The 25,570-nt window shown below is 37.9% G+C and overlaps 3 protein-coding genes across 16 annotated transcripts in view; 1 reads left to right on the top strand and 2 right to left on the bottom strand.

Moving 5' to 3' along the window:
- Window positions 1-15,137, top strand: part of Rhogef3 (Rho guanine nucleotide exchange factor 3) — a 144,141-nt gene extending 129,004 nt beyond the window's left edge. For 9 of the 12 annotated variants that reach the window (XM_077411433.1, XM_077411431.1, XM_077411430.1 and 6 more), the window contains 11 exons: window positions 2,835-3,233; window positions 3,805-3,907; window positions 4,210-4,401; window positions 5,971-6,176; window positions 7,704-7,804; window positions 9,281-9,603; window positions 9,847-10,218; window positions 10,445-10,807; window positions 10,955-11,168; window positions 11,449-11,691; window positions 11,916-15,137. In XM_077411433.1, the coding sequence (XP_077267559.1) occupies window positions 2,835-3,233; window positions 3,805-3,907; window positions 4,210-4,401; window positions 5,971-6,176; window positions 7,704-7,804; window positions 9,281-9,603; window positions 9,847-10,218; window positions 10,445-10,807; window positions 10,955-11,168; window positions 11,449-11,691; window positions 11,916-12,058 (2,659 nt within the window). In that variant the 3' untranslated portion in view covers window positions 12,059-15,137. Of the gene's footprint in view, window positions 1-2,834; window positions 3,234-3,804; window positions 3,908-4,209; window positions 4,402-5,970; window positions 6,177-7,703; window positions 7,805-9,280; window positions 9,604-9,846; window positions 10,219-10,444; window positions 10,808-10,954; window positions 11,169-11,448; window positions 11,692-11,915 lie in introns of those variants that run through there. The other 3 variants (XM_077411435.1, XM_077411438.1, XM_077411440.1) reach the window with 2 other exon arrangements.
- Window positions 15,138-15,247: 110 nt separating this feature from the next.
- Window positions 15,248-16,893, bottom strand: LOC143900285 (uncharacterized). The gene is made up of 4 exons (XM_077411453.1): window positions 16,708-16,893; window positions 16,238-16,601; window positions 16,004-16,159; window positions 15,248-15,858 (listed from the first exon to the last, which is right to left on the bottom strand). The coding sequence occupies exons 1-4, from the start codon at window positions 16,740-16,742 to the stop codon at window positions 15,652-15,654; spliced, it is 762 nt and encodes a 253-aa protein (XP_077267579.1). The 5' UTR covers window positions 16,743-16,893; the 3' UTR covers window positions 15,248-15,651.
- A 785-nt stretch (window positions 16,894-17,678) lies between these two features.
- Window positions 17,679-24,242, bottom strand: LOC143900282 (solute carrier family 23 member 1). 3 transcript variants are annotated; one of them, XM_077411450.1, is made up of 13 exons: window positions 24,024-24,242; window positions 22,291-22,419; window positions 21,303-21,460; window positions 20,520-20,725; window positions 20,270-20,396; window positions 20,056-20,176; window positions 19,394-19,649; window positions 19,109-19,237; window positions 18,852-19,010; window positions 18,429-18,508; window positions 18,186-18,327; window positions 17,970-18,117; window positions 17,679-17,873 (listed from the first exon to the last, which is right to left on the bottom strand). In XM_077411450.1, the coding sequence occupies exons 1-13, from the start codon at window positions 24,054-24,056 to the stop codon at window positions 17,822-17,824; spliced, it is 1,740 nt and encodes a 579-aa protein (XP_077267576.1). In that variant the 5' UTR covers window positions 24,057-24,242; the 3' UTR covers window positions 17,679-17,821. The 3 variants fall into 3 exon arrangements, with proteins under 3 accessions (XP_077267576.1, XP_077267573.1, XP_077267574.1); XM_077411447.1 differs by lacking the exon at window positions 24,024-24,242 and adding an exon at window positions 22,827-22,877; XM_077411448.1 differs by lacking the exon at window positions 24,024-24,242 and adding an exon at window positions 22,561-22,737.
- Between the last annotated feature and the right edge of the window lie 1,328 nt (window positions 24,243-25,570).

The raw sequence follows: 25,570 nt of genomic DNA, 5'->3' as shown, positions 1-25,570 counted from the left end.
GTCAGTGATACTTATTATCGAGTCGTTTCTCCGATTTTCGTCAGACCTCACAGGATTAACGATCTGTGTATCTGCATAGACATCAAACGCTGCGTTCTCTGAATGTGGGTTGGCGTCCTGCCGATTGAGAGAAGGATGGGAAAGGTAGGGCAAGTCCTCTGTCGCTACACGAATAAATGGTGCCTTTTGTGGTCGCCGCCGAAAGAGGGAAGGAGAGAAAGAAGAATGGAGAAAGAGAGTGTTAGGCGCGGGATATAAGACGCTGCAGCACCTCCCTCTGCCTTATACCTGATGCGATCCGATGCGATCGACCCTCCGAAAAATCTATTCCTGGAAGAGTTCACGGGACACACAAACCGTGCGTGTAGTACACTCGTTCGAGACGCACACGCTCATAGACTTCTCGTTCACGCTGCGAAAGCTCTCAGTCGACTCATTGTCAGTCGCCGGTGGAACGTCGACCGCGCTGCACTTCCTGCCACCGACTGCCTTGTTTTCAAACAGTTGTCCCAGATGCTTCTTCCTGCAAAAGTGCTGTCGTCGAGTGGCGGCAAGTCGACGCATCTACGGACAAATCGCAAATGGTTTTTATTTTAAATTACTTTCATCGTGAGAACGCACCTTTCGTGCTTGGAGAAGAATCTGTCGCGAAGGGACTTTGAATTTTATTTTGCTAGCAGGATATTTTTTTGTGTTGTTCTTTTGCACACGAGTATAATCGCGCGTCTTTATATATATATATCATCGCAATCGCATTATTGAAATTCATGGAATTTCGAGAGTGTTTTGATTGCATTTATGTCGAGGTGGCTTTCGCGGTAATGTGACACGATTTCGTGACGGCGATGTGGTATATAAGGTGTCATCGAAGAGCATAAGCTGCGGCCTTGCGTGCGGAGGATCACGCTCGTAGACAAGGAAGGATAAGGGATTGGCATACGAAAGGAGAGCACTCGATCGTGACAAATATCCTTTATGATGTGGTGCGTGATTCCGATTAAACTGACTCAGACGATTACATCCGTCTGTTGTGACACGAAGTTCTTCTTAAGAAGCTATATCCAGATCTTTTCCTGAGTCTCGTCTGTATAAATTGGGAAAATGTTCAATCAGCAAATTATTTTATTTTTAGCGCCAAACGATATCTTCAGACTAACGTGTGTTCTTTTATCTATATTATATCATCAGATTCTCTGCCAAATAGAAAAACATTTTTGAGTGAAAATATGTCACGACACTTATAGTTTATAAATAATTAGTGATTGAATGTAAAAAATTTCCGATCAATCAGGCTTTTGAAGAAAAATAATTAATGTCAAAATTATATTTTGAGATAATTTCAAGGGATTCTATTTTAATAGAATTTAATTTTTACAAAGATGTTTAATTTAAAAAAATGAATTACAATACGTTTCTACAGTTTTGCTGAGAAAACATTGACAGCTTAAGAGAATTTTCAAATCTTCTAGAGATAGTGTAGGTATACGGAGTCTCACAAGTCTCGAATTAATTTTAACAACAGATTCTTTGCTAAATCCGGCATCAACTTTCATCAATTAAGTAAAATTAAGATTTGAAGTTCGTGGCGTGTCTAATATAATAATTCGTTAACGCGCGCGATGTCTCTCATTAAAGTTGTAATATTAGCGAGCGATTTTGATCATGCGTCTCCGGCGTCGACTATTAAAACACCAATACAATAATAATAGTTATGAAAATATTTCCCCCGTGGTTAACAACCGCGAGGCGCGCATCACGATTAACGTCATTAAATATTTCCTCGCGCCCTATCATAAGCCGTTCGCGCGGCCATGGTAATTGCAATGAAACGCCGCACCATGGGGGGATGATCGTGTTACGGAGGATATATTTATACACATTTAGCGCGAGGACGAAATAATTCGTGCTATGCACTTGTTGCCACGGTAGGGAGCGGCCCGACGACGCGTGGCAACAAAATTGCCCACGCTGATCATTTTTTCGCGAAACGCTAACGCAACTCTCCGTTCGTGAAACGTTTGCGAAATATTTCGGCTGGTTTCCTCTTACGCGAACGCAGAACGCGCTTCCGCGCTATTCAGTTTCGTACGGTCACTCTTTATGTCAACCGCGGTCGCCGCGCGTGACAATCCGCTATGCGCCTTCGGCCGAGCACATTCGTGACTTATCAGTTTCGCGCTTCTTCCTCGTGTCCCCCTCACGGTGCAAAGACGACGCTGAATTATAATGCGAGGCACAAAAGGTGGTTCGCGTGATTGTCTCTTGTCGATTTTCGTCGGAGGCCATCGGTCAGTCGATAACGCTGTAAAAAAAAAAAAAAAACAGATTGGAAGGGAACTTATTCTCGTGAGATTTAAAGCCCGTCCAATCTCCACGAGATCGAATGGTTCCGTTTATACGATGCGAAAATTCGTAGATCCCTTCTATCGCTCTCGATGCTCTCTCTATGTAGTCGCATGCCGTACGCGGGATGGAGAGATATTGACTTCATTGACTTTATACGTGACACGTTTAGAACTCGAAGTGAGAGTCTCTATAAATTGTTCGGATCCATTTTAGATTCGCTCTAACCCCGAGCGCTCCGCATCTTAATCCATTATGCAAGAGATTTTCTTTTTTTTTGTTTTAACTCTCGATGACTCTCATAAGGATTAAAGTGAGTCGACAGAGATAGACGGGAACGAAGAGAAATTCAATAATTCTAGAAGCAATTCCTGATATGGAAGATCAGGAATCCTTTTGCCTTCGCTCTCTAAATTTCTGTTCGGTTCTTCTCATTTGATGTAATTTCCTGCAAGGTGGAATAAAAGGGGAATACGAAATTGTGTTTACAGTCGACAATGGTCCGGCGACGAGGAGGACGAAGGAACGAGGACGGACCACGCGACGACCGAGCATCCCTTGGCCGAGGCCACGATCCCTCTGGTCAGTCATTCCAGGCTGCAGGAGCCGTCTTCCGTCCTGAATGTCGCCAATGTGCCCACCGGCGGAGGTCAGAATGCTGCGCATCGCGCACAGAGCCAGCAAGAGAGCGTGTTACAGAAATTCCGTAAGAGCTTCTCGCTGAGGTTCCACAAGAAGGGCAGTAAGGAGAGCAACGAGGAATGCCCCGCGGAAGACAACGACGGCAGCGGGCCGTTGGACGAGGAGGAGGGCGCGGAGACGCCTTCCGTAACCACCTCCGACCAAAGCAGCCAGCACAAAGACGATTCTAGCAATGACCAGAAATTCCGGTTCGTATCGCGATCCCGTTCTCTTTGACCGAGCGTGACCTTAGATTTAGATCCCGAAATATCGCTGTTAGAACCGTTCCTCATTTGCTGCGGGTAAAAAGAATAATTCACTCGCATTTTGAAAATAATGAAGGATTGGTTTTAGTGCGATTCATGCATTATAAAGAGGCAACGTATAGAAAGGACTGTTTAGTACACTTTGATGAAGCAAATCCTTCATCGATTCCATTTTCCTAATTTCTATTATATGATATGCATAGAGTTTTGATCCAGTATATGATGCATAGAAAAGTTAATGACAAGTTAAACGATACGAGATATTAATGTTTTTAATTTTTATGAAAATGTGTTTCATGTTATGGAAAAAAATGTATTATCAAAATACCGAGCGTGTATATTACCGAGTCTGAGATTGATTCTGCTTAGATTCCAGCAATTATATAAGTAATTATATGAACTGTCAAATTAAGTTACGTGTTTGACATAGGCAGCGATACGAGGAGATCGTGTCCTCCAACGACATTTATCTTGAGAGGATCAGCTTGACCACGATTTAACTGATTATGTTTAGATTCGGCCCACTCGTCTGGAGGAGCAGCAAGGAGAGGAAAAAAGGTAATAAAGCCGCCCGGAACGCCAAGTGCAACAGCGGAGACAGCGGTATACAAATCGAGGTGAGAAAACGAAAGAGAGAAAGAGAAATCCGTCTGTTCCTCCGAAAGACAAGTTCCGTTGGAAGTTCGAGAGATGGTCGAGTGACGTCTAAAGGCGTTCGAAGGATTGGAACGGTTTCTAGACGAAACATGAGAGTCTTACGCGGTTGAAAGGTATCTTTTAATCTTTCAAGCATCTCTCGAACGTCTTTCGGATGACTTAGACGACATTTTCGAGGCGTTCGTTTAGCTCGACTCGACGAGAAAGAGCTGACACATGAAGGAAGTAAATATATCGCAAACGTTTCGCACGAATGACGTAGATGGTATCTGGTGGAGCGTTGACTGGGGGCAGCGGCGGCGGAGTGATGGGGGGTGGTGACAGCTCCGAGTCCCACGATACGGATGATATTCCCGACGACACCGACAGCCCTCCGGCCCTTCGCAGACGAGTTGCCGATAAATTGCGGCCCCAGTCCGAGCTCATCAACCAGATACTGATTGACAAGTTCAAGGTAAACTTTTCGACACTTTTCTCATCGTTGCAGCTAACCGTTGCCTTTCGCATCTATGTCAGAGAACGTTTCAGCTTGCGCCAAACACCGCTCGTGGTACTGATACCATTAGCTTCTTGCGACACAAAAATAGTTGATGCAAATCGCGATGGACATTAAAAGCGTTTAATATTAATTAATAATATGTCAAATGTGCGCGATCTTTAACTTTGTTATTCGTTTCGAGGTAAGAACCAGAATGACAACGAATGGCCCTTTTCGTAAGGGCATGACGCTGCGTATTACGTAAAAGTACAAATATTTTTATCGCAACTCTTTTCCGAATTGATCTCTCGCGAGACAAGGACATACACGATTGGACGTTTTATTTTTATACAACTGAACCCGTTCAGCTGTGTTTAGGCGATGATTTACATTACTCATTAATAGTAACGTGATAATCATGGCGCTTATCGGTCTTATGGTTGTACTGTTTCCTCGATAGCCAGAATTAGTCAGCTCTACGTACGGTTTGACTATACGTTCGCAGAGAGATTTGCTTACGCCGCGCCGTTCCTTGATAGCCGTTTTTATATCGCGAACGCCAGGATACCGGGAGAGGAAACACGCCCGTCATTAGTCGATATGAAGCTGGCTGGCGCGATCGTCCGCGATTTAACTCCGCGATGTGAAGAATCCGTTATGTTTGGTCCCTGCAGTTGCCGGAAATCATTTCGTTTCATGCGCAAAATACAACTGTTGTGTGTATTATTAATCAATCGCTTCGCGTAGAAGTCCATTCTTTCGACGTTATCGAAGAATAGTCGACAGCTGACGAAGAACGAAAGGTGAAGTGTCATTAATCTATTCTGCATTTCTGCCTTACGTTTACGAACAACATTGTTCCTGATCTTTAAAATGCTCGCATTACATATCCTAAAATTATCGTGCGTCCTTTTAATTTTTCTGTAAAATTTGGGGTCAACATTTTCTTAACGAAAACGAAACAGTAATCTTCGAGTTATATAAATGATTGGGAAAAGAAAACGGAAGACTTTTTCTACGAACTAAACTTTGAAGAATCAAATGGATAGATAACAGACCATATTTTTCGGTTAATTTTACACGAAGTTTACTGTAATAGAATTTTGAAGTTAAATTATTATATAAAGATATAATGCAAAACATTACAAAGTTACAATAAACAATAATTTCAACATTTCCGATAAAGAAGAATTAATTTTGAACTGGCCGAAGTATTGTTAAAAGCACATCAAGAAATTTAAAATATGTTATATGTATATAGATTGAATATAATCGTTTTTATATATAACTGAAGATTACATATCTATATTTTTGTGAAATTTGAAACTAAAGAAAGAACAATTTTATTAAAAAAGAAAAAGAGAACGAGGGAGATTAATATTTATACTGTATCTTATACGTGCAGTTGCATTGAAGTAACACATAGTGGATTTTCAGAAACGTATTAAATTTCTCGTTATTTCCCAACGATACGCAGAGCTGCGATATTAATTCGCCGCGAATCGCAGGGAAGTTCCTCATCCGAAATCCGCGTGACTGTTCCAGGCGGATTTACAGAATCGTTCGTCGCGACATAATCACGTGCGTCGCACGAACAGCGACCTAGGGGGGCAGAGGTTGCTCCAGTGGGACACGAGGTCGGGATACGTTCACAATTATCGTAGGATGCTGTCAACTCCATCGCCGATCAAGACGAGACCGCCCAGGCTCAGCCCGAGGCACTCCTCCCATGATATCGTTACGCTCAGAAGGTGCGTTTAATCATCACAATCGCGCCTCGTGTTCAAGCAACCCTTATCGCGTACGCCTCATTAAATCATCGCCATTTGCGAATCACGTCGGCTCTTCGCGAAGGCTGGAGAAACCCAGGCAACCGTTGCGTTTGGATAGGGATACAATTGTGTCAGAGGAGCCTTGCTTGAAAATCTTTAACGAGATAAAAATATGTATAAATACAAAAGACTTGGAAAGTTATAAAACCATCGAATATTCAAATAACTTTCAGTAATGAAAACGTAGTTTGAGTAAGAGTAAACCCCATTAAAAAAGCTTTAACGATCTTCCTTATTATTCTCGAAGCGACTTTTCTTAATGTATTTTTATCTAAAAAATTTTCTGAACGGGACTATAATTGAAAAAGGTTTTCTTTTCCGTAATATCATCTTGTAATGTTATTATCGTAGAATTTTCATTATAATTCCTTCAAATATTTATTGAAGCTTTTTAAAATATTTATGAATATCTTACGTATAAAATTGCCCTATTTGATAAATACGCGATTTTACAATAACAAGATTGAGATGCTACCATTCTTAATGTATTCTATCTAAAAAATTACAAAATTTTCCGAATGGAATTATAATTGGGAGAGGTTTTTCTTCTTTGTAATAATACTTTTATAATATTCTTTCTTTGTAATATTATCTTAACTTTATCATTCTTTTATTATAATTTTTTTAAATACCTCAAACCGAAAACTTTATTGATGAATGTTTTGTTTTACGCGTAAAATTGTCACGTCCGACAGATGCGTACGGCTTAATCGTGAGAGTTGTACGTTGAAGGTCCAAGCAACGTTTCCTTGGGTTTCCGGAATCGAGGCGAGCATAATCTTTCACACTCTGCGAGTGTGAAAAGCTAGCAGTGTCGAGGAGGCGTTAAAAGAAAAGAGAAACATGCGAAACAAAAAGACGTATCGAACGCTTGTTAATTCCGCTCTTCTTAGCCGCACGGCCGTGTACCTACTGTAGCCTGACGCGCTCGCTCGCTCGCTGCTTCTTTATTTTCGAATCAATATAACAATTCTGACTTCCTCTCACAAAACGTGACACTAATATCGCGTATCCCACATCTCGAATCAACAAAACCCCCGAAAAACTAAGTAACAACTTGGGAAAACTTAAAATTCTTTGTTCTCGAACCTTTCCAGTAAATCGAGGGAGACCAGTGGTAGGTAGACGGGTATTATAACAAACCACCTTCTTTTAATCTTTCCTCCAGTAAAAAGTTGATCTGTGCCACGCGTAACATACGTATATATACTTATGTATATATACATACCTCTTGTCGTGTGTTGTACTCTATATACATATATCTATATACATATTATACCTATCTATACTGTAATCTGTTGCTGAATGTTGTACCGATATGCTTAATACCTGAGTACACGCTTTTGTCGAACCCTTCGCTCGATACGCCGCACGTTAACGCGGTAACAGAAACGAATTAATGTCGAATTAACGATTTCTCTCTTTTTTTTCTCGCGCTCTCTTTAGTAACGCGAAAGGGAGGAGTTCTCGGACAAATTTGAGGCGGTCGCTTAGCCAGCCACTGGGAATCAATCAGCTCTCGCCGCTGATGCGCGCCAAAACCGCAGGTAAGCACCGTCATCGGTATTTGGTCTGATGCCTCTTAATTTAAGATAGACTTCGAGCTCTCTGACGTAGATCACGTTCCTCTCGTCTTGTCTATCAAGCACGCGCGTGAACCATTCTCTTATCGCGCCTGTGAAAACGCGAAACCGCACGTTTCTTCTCGAATCATTACTGATTGAGAAGAGTTATCATATCACTCGAGTTAATCTTACAATAGATTATTTTGAATTATTTAAAAGATACGTTATACAATTTAATTAACGTAATATTTATAAATAATATTTAAAAAATTGAAATGGGGAAAGAGAAAAGCAAAAGAACGATGTATCGATTCTGTAGAAAACAAAATTCTTTTTACATCATTATTTTTTTTTTTTTTTTTTTTTTTTCCAAGTATATACTCGAGATAGATGTTTTCGTGCGGTAACTGGAATCGTTGGAGAGACATGGATTCATGTCAGAACGCGTTTGCTGGGTAGATAGAGTTTACACGCCAGTAGAAAAACCCTCGATGATATCTAGTGCACCGTATATCACAGAGACCGCCAGTTTCTCTCTAGACATCACCACGAAGAGTATTCAGCATGCATTCCTCGTAAAGACATTGTTGAGACATTCACCCACATCGTGTTGCCATCGAATGCACCATCTTAAGAAAGAGAAAGAAAAAACGAGGGAGCAGGATAATTGCGCGAGAGTAAGGAATGGGACATCCCTGTGTAATAATCGTCATGCTCCGTCTCTCATCCCTGTAAAAACGTTGCTTCGTGTGGAAACGCTTCTGTTTTGCGATGATAGTAAGGAGCCTGGCTTGCCGGAGGAGCTCTCGTAAAAGCGCTCTCTCTCGCACTTCTCGTCTCTCCTTCCCGCGCGAGAGAAAGAGACGCGACTTCCCGAGGGTGCGATCAATTCGCACGTATGCGGGTTAACTGAATACCGAGAGGGAGAGATACTCCGGCGGGCTTGGTTACCTTCTCTCGAGGAATCTCATGAAAATTACTGTTTCATTCTTTTTCCGCTCACGTCGAGAGCTGCACGGTGGACGGTTTTTGGCCCAGGGGCTGACGTACTTGTTGTCCCAATAACTTCCAGAGGGATTCCTCCGACGAGCGTAAACGGAGCGAAATGTCGTTTACGTTGTGGGACGCTTTGTGGGAATCGAGTGTTTGTCGATTGTTTTGCCCAGACGAAACATTTGTATTAAAGATTAAAGAGTTAAATGAAAAGACATTTCTTTAAGAAAGGCGATTTTAAATGTATTCTTTTCTTATATTTTTAATATCCACTCTGTAATTTTTTGCAGAGAATGGAATTTGAAATGTACCTCTAGCGAAAAGATAACAGTATTATACATGCTGATTAATTTCTATTTATCTTTTTACTTGCGTTTTGTTTTAAATTTAAATCAATGGGCGATATGTGTTCTCTATATCCTTTTTTTTACCTTTATTACAATAAAATTCTATTCCCGAAAAAAGTAGGCGCAAGATTACCCGGTGGCAACGTGCTATCAGAGGACGAGCAGGATGGAAGAGCCGGAACATCGGAAGACGACGAGATGATGTCCGATTCCGAATCTTCGATCACTTCTTTGACGGATAAGAAGAAATCATTTGAGCAGACGATGGATGAAGAAATCGTCATGTTGGCCGAGGCTGTTTGGGATCATGTGGCGATGGAGCCGGAAGAGCTGGCTTTTCGCGCCGGGGATGTCATCGACGTCCTCGATACACTAGACAGGGATTGGTGGTGGGGCAGCTGCAGAGGAGAGCACGGATGGTTTCCGGCCGCTTTTGTCAGGGTAAATGTCCTTGAACAGGTCCACACATATTAAAATAAATTACACTTTTAGCCCTAGAATGACCTTAAGTAATAACATCATAATTATTTATTTAAGCAACACACGATATTAATATAAAACAATAATTATAACAAAACAAAGTTAATTTGTAATTATCATAATTATCGAATTTAGTTATATGGTTAAATTAAGTTAAACTTAGATATAATAAATAAACTCGGTTAAAATAAATTTTTTTTATAGTTGCGCGTGAGCCAAGAAGATACGGTGGAGGATTGTCTGGCCGCGATGGCCTCGGGAGGATCCTCGGGTACTCAACTTAGAAGGCGGACGAGCGTCTCCCTGCTCTCGAACGAGCAAGTGAGGACCAGCGTGGTCCGTGAGCTCGTCCAGACCGAGCGCGACTTCGTCAAGGTCCTACGCGACGTGGCCGAGGGTTACATCGCGGAATGCCGCAGACGCACGGACATGTTTACCGAGGAGCAGATCGAGACGATCTTCATCAACCTCGAGGAACTTCTAGACTTTCAGTCTGAGTTCCTGAAGGATCTCGAGGACCGCATCGACTGGAACGCGCCGTACAAAAGCTGCATCGGCGAATGCTTCCTCAATCATGTTAGTGGCATTATCAAAATATCGCGCTTTCTTCTTCGATGAAAATTCCATGCATCCGAATGATAAATTGATCGATTTGTCTCCATATTTCTTCATTATCTTAACTTTCTTGGACTATATTAAAAGTTGGAAAGAAGTTAGAGAGAAAGAACTCTGTCTATGTCTATGTACCTTTGGATAAAGTTAAAGAAAAAGAAGACGAAAGACGTATTATTGATTTTTTCAGAGGGCGGGTTTTCGAATGTATTCCGAGTACTGTAACAGTCACCCAATGGCCACGGCGACGCTGCAGGAGCTCTACCATCACAATCGTTATAGCAAATTTTTTGAGGCCTGTCGACTGATGAGGGGTCTCATCGAGATCCCCTTGGACGGCTATTTATTGACGCCCATCCAACGAATATGCAAATATCCCCTTCAATTGGCAGAGTTACTGAAATATACGAAGACCGATCATCCGGATTATCACAAGATCCAAGAGGCCTTGGAAGCGATGAGAGACGTCGCGGTATTGATCAATGAGAGAAAAAGGCGGATGGAAAGTTTGGAGAAATTGGCCGCATGGCAAATGCGCGTAGAAGGTTGGGAGGTACGAGCTTTTTCTAGTTGTGATAAAAACTGTTTTTAAAATTTGCATTTTGAATCATCTTGATAATACTGATTACCTTCATAGTGCGAGCTTTATCTAAAATAATTGTCTCGAAATACGTTTAATATCGACGGCAATCGGTCGCAGGGTGAGGATCTCATAGAAGTTTCGTCGCAACTTATTTATCAAGGTGATGCGATGAGAGTGAAGACTGGCATGTGGACGAATAACATCACATTATTTCTTTTCGATCATCAACTGGTCTACTGCAAGAAGGACATTCTCAAGCGCGACACCTACGTCTACAAAGGTCGCATCTATCTCGACACCAGCGAGGTCATTGATGTGCCTGACGGAAAAGGTAACGAATGTTGTTAATAGGATTTCTCGATAAATTTAAATTGTTAGGATATCTCTTACATCTTTTATGACAAGAGCGTAATAACTCTGTTATTCGTTAATTTTATTATTTTATATAATTTTTTTATTTTATAAAATTCCATTTTGTGTATTACTGCGTTATTACACACAGTAAGAAACGTTATTAAATAATTAAGATAGAATCGGTAGGGTACGATATAAAATATCGACCACGCCTTATAATAAAGGTATATCAAGCTAATGATCAATTTTACCCGTAGACCTTCAATCAGGGGTGACAGTGAGGCATTGCCTAAAGGTATACAGCTGCGTCCGGGACAAATGGTTGCTTTTCTGTTGCCGCACAGCGGAGGAGAAACGGCGGTGGCTAGCGGCGATGGCCGAGGAACGAAGGCAAGTAGCTCAAGACAGAAACGACGGATTGGAGTTTCCAGCAGCAGCTAGGCAGCTCGCCAGGCTTGCCGCTAACAGGCAGCAGAACAGACCACCGATCAAACCTCGCAGTAAGTATTTGCCACTATGATGTCTGTACTAATTTAACAAAATTAGAGTTTGTTCGAAAAAAAACCGCTATATATTTTAATTTTATTTCATCTTCTCTCTAAAATATGTTTTCGCTATAAAATACCTTACTTTTTTATTAATTGATATTGATCGATTTAATTTGATTTATTTTACTTACTCGATCAGTCTATTTTTATCTTGTATTAATTTAACGATGTTGCAGACAAAGCATATAAGAGGGAATCGGCGTACGAGATGCCGACGACAATGGTCGGTCAAGGCACCACGAATTCGCTGGGACGGAAGGTCGGGACCTGGTTCATGTTTGGTAGCAGCAAGAAAAGCACGCGGCTTCAACCGTCCTGAGACAGGCCCACCTTCGTACCGTATATTGACCTATAAAGCTGCGGCTAACGACGCTGCATCGTCCTGTCGAAATCCTGGCGCGAGATACCTCGATCTTGGTCGCTTCGAAACTTAGGAACCTTTGCGAGCAGGCATTTGAATTTCAGTCAGGGTAATACTGTTTATTGTATGTGACTGGTCGTGAAAATTATTCTCTAAGCATCGATGAACGAGCCGCTAGGATTTCGCTAGGATTTCGTAGCACCGAGGATGAACAGCGCCTCGTCATATGTACGGCACGAAGGTGTTTAGATAATTCATAAGTGGATTTTGTCCGACGAAGCATACCTCTTCTTCTAAGGCAGGGAAAGTAATCGCTATCGATTTTGTCGACCGATTTTGATCATCGTCCATGAACAGCGATCCGCAAAATAGAAGAAACTTCCAATGATTTTTCACTCACTGCCTCTCTCACAGAAAGCAGACGTTTCTCTCTATCAAGCAGATATCATCGTCCAGTTTAGATACTTGCAGACAAAAGTCGCTCATTATGCCTAACCAGGATTTTGTGAGTCTTCAAATCGGTGCTCGCCTAACTCTTAGATCTTAAAGCAATGTTCGATCATCTTCAACGTGACGTTACGATGGTGCCCAGTCTGAGAAGCACCGTCCAAAGAAAGAACGTTTCGGAGAAGAAAAATATTTGTTATGAGCTGAGAGAGGTGTATAATCGCTCTTGTAGATATTTGGCGTTAAAAATTACCATTAATAATAGCGGACACGAGAGTAGATTAGGAAAGTAGAGACATTTAGAGAAGTAGATAGTCTATAAATGTATAAAGTCAATAGCGGGCTTCTGAAGTACTAAAGAGAAAGTACTAGTCATTCGTCATCGCGAATTCTTGATGAACGCCGATGAAACATGATATATATATATGATATATTGTTACACGCGCAATCGCTTTTTGGGTCGAAAAGCTGGCATGGTACGTCACACGGCTGTATTTTTTATGATAATCGAAAGACTGACAACTGAGATGCTTCCTCTGGAGGAAACCTTGAGGTTGTAATCTTGAGAGAGAAATGCGACGGGGTCGATTAGGAAATATATCTGAATTGAATTCCTTAAACGAGCTTCGCCTTTCGTCTAGGATTATTTGATCGTTATTTCGAAAATTATTTTGTCGACCAATTTTACGTACAACGAGAACTAATAGCACGTACACTGTTCTACGCAAGCGTCAATAAGTTCGATCACAAAATCTATACGTTGATTGATTTCGCGAGGAAATTCTGATCGGCCGATTCCGCACACCACTTTTCTCTCAACGAAAATGTAGATGTATTTCGTAGAGAAAATCTCCAGCGAGCTATACAAGGTAACTCTTACTGCCTAACTAATGTTCGTTATTTCGCATCGTAATCGTAATATTTGTAGTAGTTTGTACGGAGTTGCGGACGACGGAAAGACAAGAAGACGAGAGGCTGAAACGCGAGGGCGAAGGAGAGAAAAAAAAACGTTTATGTTTACGCGAAACAACGCAGTAGCATACAGATGAAAAAAGGTGATTAAACAAGATATGTAAATATTCGCATATCATGTCTCCTTACCCGACTGCGATGTGAATCGCCAAGCTTTTAGAAAGAAAAAAAAAGATGGAAAAAGGAAGAAAAAGGAAAAGGGAGAAGATCGCGAGAATCTCTCTCAAGTTTTTCTACTCTTGTACAGAAAGATGTATGAAGACTTAGCAACGAGAAAATAATATCTGTCAGCAGAAGAACCTCTGTGTTAATAATATGTGCGTATTATCTATGCGGTCCCTTGACAAAATGTTCGATCTTGCAGTTTTGAAAGTTTCCAACACTGCCAATAAGTTAAAAGAAATAAGTTTTCGTTCGTTAGAATTGTTCGGTTCGGTCTTTAATAGAAAAAGAGATCGGTATAATTTCGATTCTCTTTCTCTCTCTTTCTCTCTCTCTCTCTCTCTTTTATATACAGTATATATACGAGGGACAAACGCGACTATTCTGTCTTTTTGACATTTATGTCTAAAGGGGTGTAACACACGAGTATGAGCGAGGCGGTATTTACGTTTTTGTATAATACATAGAAAGGTATATTTTCACTTATTTCCCGACAACGTAATTTACTATATATGACGAGGACAATATAATGATAAAAGAATGGATCACAAGATTCCTACTGTACAGAGAGATCATTAGCCTGTTGATGTTTAGACTTAGGAGAGGCGCAAATTTGTTGCTGGACCCAACTCATTTCAGAGTTATTTTTATAGGAGAAATGACTCATTGATTGGAATGTGATTTTTTTTACAAGTATCGCTATTATACATGGACTGCTTTAATGGCCAACGTAAGTATAAAGAAGAGTAACTTGTTAATGATAGGATTGATAAGTAGCGAGGGAGATCCCGAGCAACACGGAAGTCTAAAAGATATCCTTCGGAGGAACGTCTTCTACAACAAGTTTTACAGGCGTCTCTTGACGACACTCGTGTTGTCTGCGGGACACAATATTGTGTAATCCACAAGTAAGCACAACTTTTCACGAACAATTCATGAAACTGCACTTGCACTCTCACGACGGAGAAGTAATCGAAATCCGTGAAAATTCGTATCTCGCATTCACGAGCTCTCACGCATTGGCAGATGAATTACATATCTGACGCACCGATTACTTTTTTACCTCGAAGAATACTAACCCTCTTCCCTTTCTTCTTTTCGGAAACCGTTATTCTTTCAAAAACCGTCAAGCAAGATCTGCACAAAACTCGAGGAAATGCGCTTCAAAGCAATAAATATTAAACTAAGCGTTATTGTTATGATAATTTAGGCTATTACGTACATATATAACGCATTTAAAAACGCGATTATATTTTCCCTGACAATGAGATTTGATATCGATAACCGTGTGCGTACATACTGATGATGAACTAAGCAGAGCTCTTTTTTTCCGTAGCGAGATCGCCGCTACGCGCTAACGATGCAAGAGGAAAAGCAGCACAGATAACGCATGATATCGCAATGTTTTCTGTACATATATAGACGTGTTTTGTAAGTGTAAATACCGTAGACCTACTCTCTCGTTAGAAAAAATAACTTCAACACGTTTTGTAGCGACTAAGTGAAACGTACTGTTAAGCTATAAATCTGACGTTCATATAGTTGATTACTAATTAAACGGTGATATCATTTTGTATATTTGTATATCTCTTTAATTTAATCATCTTGACGATTATTTGTCATTGCGAGATCGATTGTTCGTATTATAATTATTGTTTACGATATGTACAATAGAATGTTATACAATATGATTGTCATTGTTTTCCAAATACAAGCACATACATATATATATATCTATATTTCTATATATATATATATATATATATATATATATATATATATATGTATATACTGAGTTACATATATGTAAATAAACATTTTATAACTATTATACTTTGTCCATGTGTTCTTATTTCATTTTTTCATAAAGATATATGTCTATAAACGTTTATATAGCAGTAACACAAGGCTATGAACACTGAATTATGTTAATCCTTAAGCTTAGACAAATATTTAAGGAGTGATAAGATTTAAGGATTTACAATCACATCGTCCTGTTTTGAAATTTGGGCTTTTAATTTTGAATTTTCGTCTTTTAATTGATTTACGACTTGTCGAAGATTCTTCACTTCTTCCATCAACTGTGCGCTTTCATCCAAGCTTTGGGCTAGTTTTTCCGGAGCCTCTCTTAATTCCGTAATGTACTCATAAGCTCGCGCTAGGATACCCCCTTTACTCTATAAATAAATGAGTACTAGCATTAACAAATAATATAAGTTATATATGTTTTTATAATATAAAATAAAGAATTTATTATATAATTTATTTTTAAATTATTATCAAAAGGACAAATATCGATTTAAGAATTTGCAAATGTCGTACTTGCGGTTCCAAATTGGGTTTTACTTCTCCCTCCTTATTCACATTCTCCGGATCACATTCGGCCAAGAGATTTGCCAACTTAGAAATCCAGTTGCTAATTTTGTCCCTTCTACGTCTTTCAACTTCATTGTGCGTTACTCTTCGTCTCTCGTCCCTCTAAACATAATTTTCATTTTCCTAAATGAAGAACCAACGATAACGTAAAGTGCGTCGATAACATCGAATGACTTTTACCTTCTTCACGGTGGTTACGATGTTCTGTGATCCTTCTATCTGCAGTTTAGCTACGCTAGGAACCACTCTAGCAGATTCTGATGTTACAACGTCATTGCCATTACTGAGTACGTATAATTGTCCGTTCAGCGGCGAAGTCAAAACCTGGACAGTATTATTCACAGGCGTAGCTATCGAAAGCTCATTGTCCTCTCTGTCATTGTTGCTGACATGCATAACTTTGTAGGCCACTGTATTGTCATCTCTGTTTACTGCGTACAGATGGTACTGTATGTTGTCATCGTCAGCTTCTATATCAGCATCGCAGTCCACTTCTTCCAGAACCACACCAACAGCCTCTTCGTTCACTATATTCTCATCTGTGCTATAACACGAGCGTGGTTTTGTTGTCGAGAAAAGAAATGCACTTACCCAACACAAATGATAAACACAACACAAGGAATTTCTGCAAAAAAAAAATACTCATATACCTTTCGTCAATAGGTTCGAACTGATTGACCTCCATTTCAATAAGCGGCAAATGCTTTTGCGATCATTAATTTGATGTATAGACGCGTTGGTGCATCAATAGCAATTATACCGACGAGGTGACATGTGACATTGCAAGCCGGTATTCTTTGGAACGCTAACCTTTCTGGCCTGTTGACGCCTGTCGCCTGGCATTCGTATTCTACTGTAGCGCTCTTCAGAAATCAGAAGTTCGAGAACTCACTTTGTGAAAAGAATTTTGCGCGACCGGTACAATCGTGAGAGCGCCGATTCGGTTTCTCTCTGGCCGCGCAATAAAGTATGACATTTGTTTTTCGTAATAGAATCTTTTGTATTTCTCGTCTTTCCTCTTCTTTTGCCTAACGTTTAATTTATTAAACTTTCACTCAGCCAATTCAATGTACAGCTGACCATTTAAACATCCTTACATTGCAAGAATGCAATTTTATATATTTCATATGTCATTCACATGAAATATGAAATAATTTATTTCATATAATCATATATTATTCATATATGAAATAAAAGAAATAAAAGAGTTACAATTTGACATTCAATAAATATATATATTGCTATAGATAATTTTTGACATATACCAGAGGGGACATATGTGTATGCGTGTATACAAATAATATTATAATTATAAATAATGAAATGATCGCGTTATATTAATTAATGACTACAATGCTTCTAAAGCTTTTTTATCGTTACAAAATTTAATTATCTCTCGATTTTTTAAAAGAAAGCTTAAGAAATATATACACACATAATAATTATACAAAAAACATATATATTAACACAATTAACTTTCTTTTATATATATATATATGTGTGTGAGTAATTGTTTCTTTATCGTATAAATCTTTATCTTATGAATCTTCACGTATTAAATTCGTAACGTGACAAAGCAAAATATGCGATACATGACTGAAATTAAGATTGGGAGCGGTAATCATGTGTCATAAAATTTTTTATAACGCTGACAATATGACATTTGTCTTTTTACGTATAACATTTTTTCGATTACAGATCGTATCTCATGACAGATAGACGTATATGCACGTGAGGTAGTTGTGTTAGTTCCTCTTAACGCATTTACAATTTCTGGTACGTAGGTAAAAACGGCACGTGTGATGTCCATTTCCACCTGAAGAATTAGTTTATAAATTAATTTATAAATATAAATTAACCATCATTCGTGCAAACGTATAGATAAAAAAAAAACTATGCTATATATTAATACCTTCTCAGCAGATTCATTCCGCATGGGAAGTCGAAAGTGTTCTGGACATATTCAACGCCAGATGCTTCGTCAGTTTTTTTGTCAGTCACATCACTGGTCAGTTCCATTTCCTTCGACCAAGCCTCCAATCCACGGTCTCTCGCGTTACCTTAATTTTAAACAAATAAATCAATAAATACATATATATCCTGTCATTATTGTCTCTATCAACAATACCTGGAATGATGTTGTCCAGTAAACAGCCTAACGAACCACCTACTAGAATAGTAGTGCTAAGTAACACGGTGAATACGCTGTCCACCACAGCGTTTCCCGTTTGTATCGTGTCCGGATGTTTGATCAGCCATTTCGACAGGACCTAAAACAAGTCACATAAATATGAAAGCGTTTATGCGTATAAATAACGAAAATCAATATAATTGACCACGCACTCGTATCCCCGAAGATGTATATACTCACCAGAGGGAAGAACATGGACAAGCCCAGGATGAATAAGTTTCTCGAGGAATTGAGATTTACATACTGTAACGCCGACAGGCCTGAAAAGAAGAATTACGACTAAGAATTAGGATTAAAGGTAATAAAATAATAAAAATAAAATACAATAAAGTATAATAAAGGAAGAAAAAAGCCGTAAGTTTCATAAAAACAATTTTCTAATTATTTATATAAGTACTATGAATAAATTCAACATATATCTTTTTCAGAACTGTCTATAGTCTTACATATCTCGTCTAGATCGCACATACAATGAAACGCTCTTAAACGTGAAACGCCGCGCTCATAAAAGCGCACTTTCTTCTTACTCCGAGACTGATATTTATAACCGAACTATTTCGCGATCGAGAACACATTTACATCGTAGAACAAATTTACGCTTACCGAAAGCACAAATCATCCCAAACATCACGCAGAATATTCCGCCGACTATCGGCTCGGGAATTATGATGAACACCGCCCCGAATTTGCTGATCACGCCCTGCAGGATCATCAGGAAGCAGGCCCACTGTATGACCCTACGGCTGCCGATTTTGGTGACCCCTAATTGTTACGTTCCATTAGAAGTTAGACGATGCCGATCTACATATCATTAAATTAGTATTAAGCTCGCGATTAAAGCATATATAATTGCCCGTTACCTATCGTGCCTACGTTTTCGCCGAACGTGTTCGTGCCATTGCCGCTACCCCAAAGTCCGGCCAGCATTGTACCCAGACCTTCGATACCGATACCACGGTTGATCGCGTGAACCGGCGGCGGCGGTGCTCCTAGAAATTTTTCAGTAAATTACAAGCTGCATCGTTAATAAAAAATGTTATAATTTAATAAGCCTCATCCTGTCTGTGTTGCGTTTACTATAATATAATAACTCTAGGAAGACTCTAAAAGGAGAACTTATAGTTTTAAAAAATAAATATACCTACCACACATTCTCGCGGTGGTCGGATAGTAGCTGATGGACTCTACCGTGCATGCTAATACTCCGGCTAGCATACCGAGTACGCCTGATAACGTTACGGTGGGTACGCCCCACTGTCCAGGATATGGTACCCGAAACCAAGGGGAGTCGTTTATAATTCTTAACTTGCTGTCGGATCTGGCGGGATGGCCGAACGGTAGCGTGTCGGTTACCGTTAATATTGCGCAGATTATCCACATGACGATTATCGTCAGCAAAACCTGACGCAACGAGTAACTCCGGTTTAGATATACATGAGTAAATATTGATAACATTTGTACGTGAATTTTTCATTCTGAAGCGATGCTCTACGGTCCCGTAAGCAAACATAGAACTTTTTTGAATATATCTCTAAATTAAAGAAGTCTAAATAAAAACGTTCAAAGCAGAAATTTAAGAATCATTATTTGTACCACGGTAACTCACGGTAACTTATCATATGCCCGTATCACACTACGGGTTGAGATTGAGATTGGATTGGAATTTAATCAATCATAATAAAGAAAACTAAACTCAAATTAGTGAACTTTGCTCTATTTGGTCGAATTTCAATCCAATCTCAATCCTAATCTGTATAGTCTAGCTGCAGACACGGGCTTCAGGATACCTTTCTTTGATAATACTTACCGGAAAGAGTTTGAACAATTCGAACCAGATAATGTGGAGTCCGTGACCTTTCCGATACATTACAAACGGAAATGGAACGTTGACCAATATTTGAGAGCATGTCGTCAGTAGTATTATCGTTCTAGAAACGCAAGCGTGTATTAAGTCCAAAATATCATGTGTACATATTTGTATATATATATGTCATTTATATACAATATAATACAATACATACCCAGCCGCAATACCCCAATGCTGAGACGCGGCGTCCGCTGCGTTTTCGAAAAGAGACAGTCCAACTAGCGAGACCGTCGGCACGATTGTCAGCGGAGTTATAAATTTCAGCAAATATCCGACGATACCTGCGCGCAGATGCATTTTTAGCGTATCGCGATATAAAAAAAGAAAGAAGTGAAGAGAACAAAACTACAGGGATTGCGCGACAGGTTCGGTAATTAAAACCGGGATTAACGCGATTGAAATACCTCCAAACCCGATGATCACTTGGAACAAAGCGGAAACAGCGATGGCACCCGACAATTCTCTCATCCGGATTTGCCAGAGCTCGGTCCGGTTTTCGTGAGACATTTCCTCGAGAATCTCTGGCCTGGGGCACTGCCACTGCGGCAGATTTAATATTGCCAGAGTCGGCACCAAGAACGATATGGTACCACCTTGTACCAATGGCAATCTAATGCAAACATACGTTTCTACGCGATTAAAATTTGTCATCAATATTTCTACGAGCACCAAGATATTAATTTTTGTTATGTTCGCAAATAGTTTAGTGTTTTATTAAAGTATTATAAATATTTCTCAGCGCGCACGCACAAGATGCCTAAAAAACTCAGATATCTCTTTGGTAAGAATCTTTGATGCGAAATTGATTTTTTTTTAGTCAATATATATCGAAAGTTATTATTTATTATAATTATTCAATTTTTAGAATTTATTTTTAAATATTTATTTAAACCTAAAGATATAAGAATTTCTATTTAAAAAATAAACTCTATCTTATAAAATTGATGAGATATAATTTTGTTATCTTGTTTAACTTACAACTTAAAGACATAATAATATTTTAATTTTTTAAAAAAGATTTTTTTATAGAGATGTGTATCAAACATTAGTATGGACAATATTAATCGCAGTTATTTATTATGTATCTAATTATTGAATTAAAAAACAGATACAAGATAATTATTGTATGCAATAATAAATTGTACATAATATTCCATCTTATTATTACAGAACATATTTACCCTTACCTACATCCTACGGTAGTCTGAATGAGCGTCACTATGCCAGTGACAAAGATCATCGTGGAAATAACGTGACTCCTCGCGGGATCATCTTCGGCCATGCAGAGGGCCGGCGTTAGAATGAAAGGAATAGAAACGATTGCGCCGATCATAGTCAAGTAATGCTGCAAATGCATTTTATTTTGTACTCATATTAATAAAAAAAATACGTTCGGGTTAAATTCGAAAAATTAAACATCAGATTAGGGTACATATTCTGAAACTTTTCGGAATGGATTCCAATCGGAATTGTTTAGTTATTTCCTAGATTTCTGTAGAGTTTTCTAAGAAAAACGGAATAATTCCGATCAGAATCCATTCCGAAAAGTTCCATAATACGTGCCTAAATAAGTTATTTAACTATGACAAGCTGGCATTGCACCTCTCCCTTTTTTCACTCGTTCAATAATTTACTTGCCTATTCCATGACGTTACAAGTTAAACAACTCTGCGTTAGATCGTGTATATGTGTGTGTGTGTATATATATATAATATATATATATATATATATGTCTTTGTGCGTGTACGTATTATCGAAAATATCATGTAAATAAAATTGACCGTGTGTTAATGACAATGTTTCCTTCCATAAGATTTATTGTACAGCACAATGAGACATAATATACTGCAACATACGTTTATTTAACGTTCGCGTTAACGCGCATCCCCGTTCTTATTCTTATCTCCCAAATAAATACCTAGCAATAAAAGCGTAAACTTATTCGTACGAGATATACGTCCGCATCACACTTTCAGAACTTTTAGAACAATTATTATTTCCATTCCTTTTTTTTGGAATAGTGAGTTGGAATAGCTCCACTTTTACTCACACGAGATAGATAATATGTATATGTGAAATAATTCGGTTTACTAATTAAAACTTATTAAAACGAAGAATAAGTACGGAAATAAGGCAAAAAGCGTATACATATATCATAATGTGCAATTACGAAACCTGCAATGCCATGAATAAACACAGATACCACGGCGGAACGTCGTCGATGCCATAGGTAATCTCAGGATTTCTATTCGTATCGTTCGCTGTTTCCTTCGCTATCGGAACAGCCGTCGAGTTGTCTGTGTTCTGAAAGATCAAAGAATAAACTCATAAAAAAATAATAGATATTTATATTTACACGATTAAAAATGCTATGAAAATGAATATCAATTAAGTAAAAAATTGTATAAGAAAATCGTTAAAATGTAAATATTAATATTACGAAACTTTATATGTGGAAACTCGTGACGAGCGTTTGCGCAAATAACATATGTGAAGCTGCATCCAAGCTAATGCTCCGCAACAATATTGAATTTGTTTCAAGCAAATAATGAAGTTGTTTCGGTTTGTTTAAATATTCGTTATATTTTTGCAGTAATATTATGTCCTCGCTAGACTAATATATGAGCCTATGAGGCTCATATATTATTGGTATATAATATATTTACATAATATTGATGGAAACAATTTATACATTTCTGTTGCAAAAGTACCATAAATGTCAATCCTGAAACAGAATTGTGATTCATGTTCACGCAATATTTGTAGCAAAAATATACATAAACTGTTTCCAACAATGATTTACACACGATTTTGCACATTTATGTTTTGCTATCTGGGGTAGTCATATAGTATATATCGTTCTATTCTCTGTCTGCACACTCGTCTCAGACAAAGTATACCTACATAATACTCGTCTAGTATATTATTATTGCGACGCTCATACCGAGTAAACAATTAAAGTTCAAAGCCAAATGATCGCATTCTGATAAACGTGCTAAACGCCTGGCGATAATATAAGCACATGGAACTTTCCGCGACAGTTATGTTAGCAGGTTTAATAGGAAAGATTCTATGTTGCTTGAGACATTATAACTTTTAATCCAAGGTCGCCGTAGAAATAATGCAATCGCGTTATTTAAGATTGCGAAATGTATCGAGACAAGTGCTCGATACGTATCGACACAAATAGATCACGATGAAAATTTATTCTGCAGTTCTTTTTAAACGCTGACGCTTGACGATAATATATATTATGATATGATATTTAACAATATCTGCGCCATTTATTAGCAATATTTTTTAAATATTTTATTATATATATTATATATTATAAACATATTATATATATATATATATATATATTTATTTATTTATTTTATAATTTATAGTTATCAACATATTATTCAACAATATTTTGTTTTGAGCATATTATTCTTTAATGCGTCAGATTATCTAGGCATTTCGGAATTCATTTTTCTTTAACCAATGATAGAGAAATCCGCAACTTTTAATTATTATTTATTCATTAGCAATCATCAATATTACGTCAATCATTATATAATTTTAAGTCCTCGAAATTTATTTAAATAAGTCTTCATTAATTTAAATAAATCATGCAAAAAATTATATTTTTTCTTTTTAATATCGAGCTCTAAAGTAAAACTCTATTAAAATTTCATTAGAATCAATTCGTCAATATATAATTAAGCAAGTTATTACATTCTTGTGAATCTTGATTTACGAAGAAATCGAGGAAGAAATGTAATTTTTTCTCTAATCGTTCATAGGTGAAAAGAACTTCCGCGTAAATATCTTTATTAGTTTATCAAATATATATACAATTTTACATCAAGGAACGTAGAAGCATTGATATCGCGAATTAATAAAAATGTAACACTCGTGCTCACCACTTCGGACATTGGCATCCCGTTGTCTAGCATTTTAACAAAAAACACAATACGATATATATATTCGATCGCGCGCGCGCGATCGATCAAATATATTAAATATATCAAAATATATAATATGTGTCCACGCGCGGTTTCCCTCTTAAATAGATTGCCTTGCTACTATGTCCGCTGTCTATGTGTGCCTCTATCTACCGCCTTTATTAAACGACTGTTTAAAAGCAACGCGTTCTCCGTGACTCTTATCGTCCCCTCCGACTAAAGCGCGAGAAGACACCGCAATGGATAATGCAATTGTGACCGTTTAACGACGATAGTTGGTTAGCACTTCAGAGAAAATGAGAAGAAAGTCTTGAGACTTCGAGGGCTGCGTGGAGATAGCAAGGCGAAAAGAATTACATTTCAGATTGCCAGTAGTGCGAGACCGCGAGACCAGCAAATCTCTTCTTCTTCTTCTCTCAAAGTGGATGCCTATCCGAAAACACGTGGTATTTTACTACTTGTAAGAATAAATTAATAAAAGATATAATATCTCATTTTTTCGGTCGCGCCTTCCTTGCGGTGGCCACATCTAAAATTTAATTAGCGTATATACACTTATATCAAAGGCTGTGCAAGACAACAAACAATCAGCGGCGCGTCTGTTGTTTGTAAATTGTTTATATATATATATATATATATATATATTTTTTTTTTTTTATTATTATTACTTTTTATTGAAGTACGATTATATAATTTTGAGTTCTCAAAATTTATTCAAATCAATCTTCATTAATTTAAATTAATCATGTAAAAAATTATCTTTCGTTTTTTTTTTTTTTTTTTCAATGTTATATCAACATCTAATCTCGAAGCAATCTTTTGCATGCCAACTGTACATAAATCTTGTAAATTTTATAGATTGTCTTACGTAACACTGTATTATTAAACTCTACGTAATTCATAATGATAGATATTGTCGATTCTATCGCTAATTAAAAAAGAAATTTTCATCTCAGAAACTCATTTTAGCGAGAATAAATATAAAATCAGGATATAATTAGATTTTTGGAAATTTAATTAATTTCTTCTGTACACGTGTAGTTATAAAATTTATTCGGCAATTACTTGTGTCTTTAAAAGTAACTAAACATGTGCGTAATCAAATGCTTAACGAATTCACATTATGATAATAACGTATAAAATACAGGAAAATTTTATAAAATAAGTATATTCATTCAATGGCGCGAGTTAGCTTCGTTTGCGCAAAATTATTAAAAATATGGATATAATTTGATAATATTTATAATAAAGTTCAAAAAAAAAAAAATGCTTGAAATATATAAATAAATATAAAATTTTTAACGTCTCGAGAATGAAAAATTATCTTTGATAAAGCTACCGCTGAAAATAAAAAATTGCAATTGCTATAATACTAAAAAGTATCCTGCGTAGCAACTGCTATACGAGTGCAAGCGTTATCGTCAACGTCAATTACATCAACAGAGGTAATTTCAACTATTACTACCCAGATAACAAAATGCCCGCAAAGTGAGCTCACGACGCGT

This window comes from Temnothorax americanus, unplaced genomic scaffold (assembly GCF_048541705.1).
Source record: "Temnothorax americanus isolate GAGA-0224 unplaced genomic scaffold, ASM4854170v1 Scaffold3, whole genome shotgun sequence".
Classification (NCBI taxonomy): domain Eukaryota; kingdom Metazoa; phylum Arthropoda; class Insecta; order Hymenoptera; family Formicidae; genus Temnothorax; species Temnothorax americanus.
This window is presented reverse-complemented; position numbering and strand designations above follow the sequence as displayed.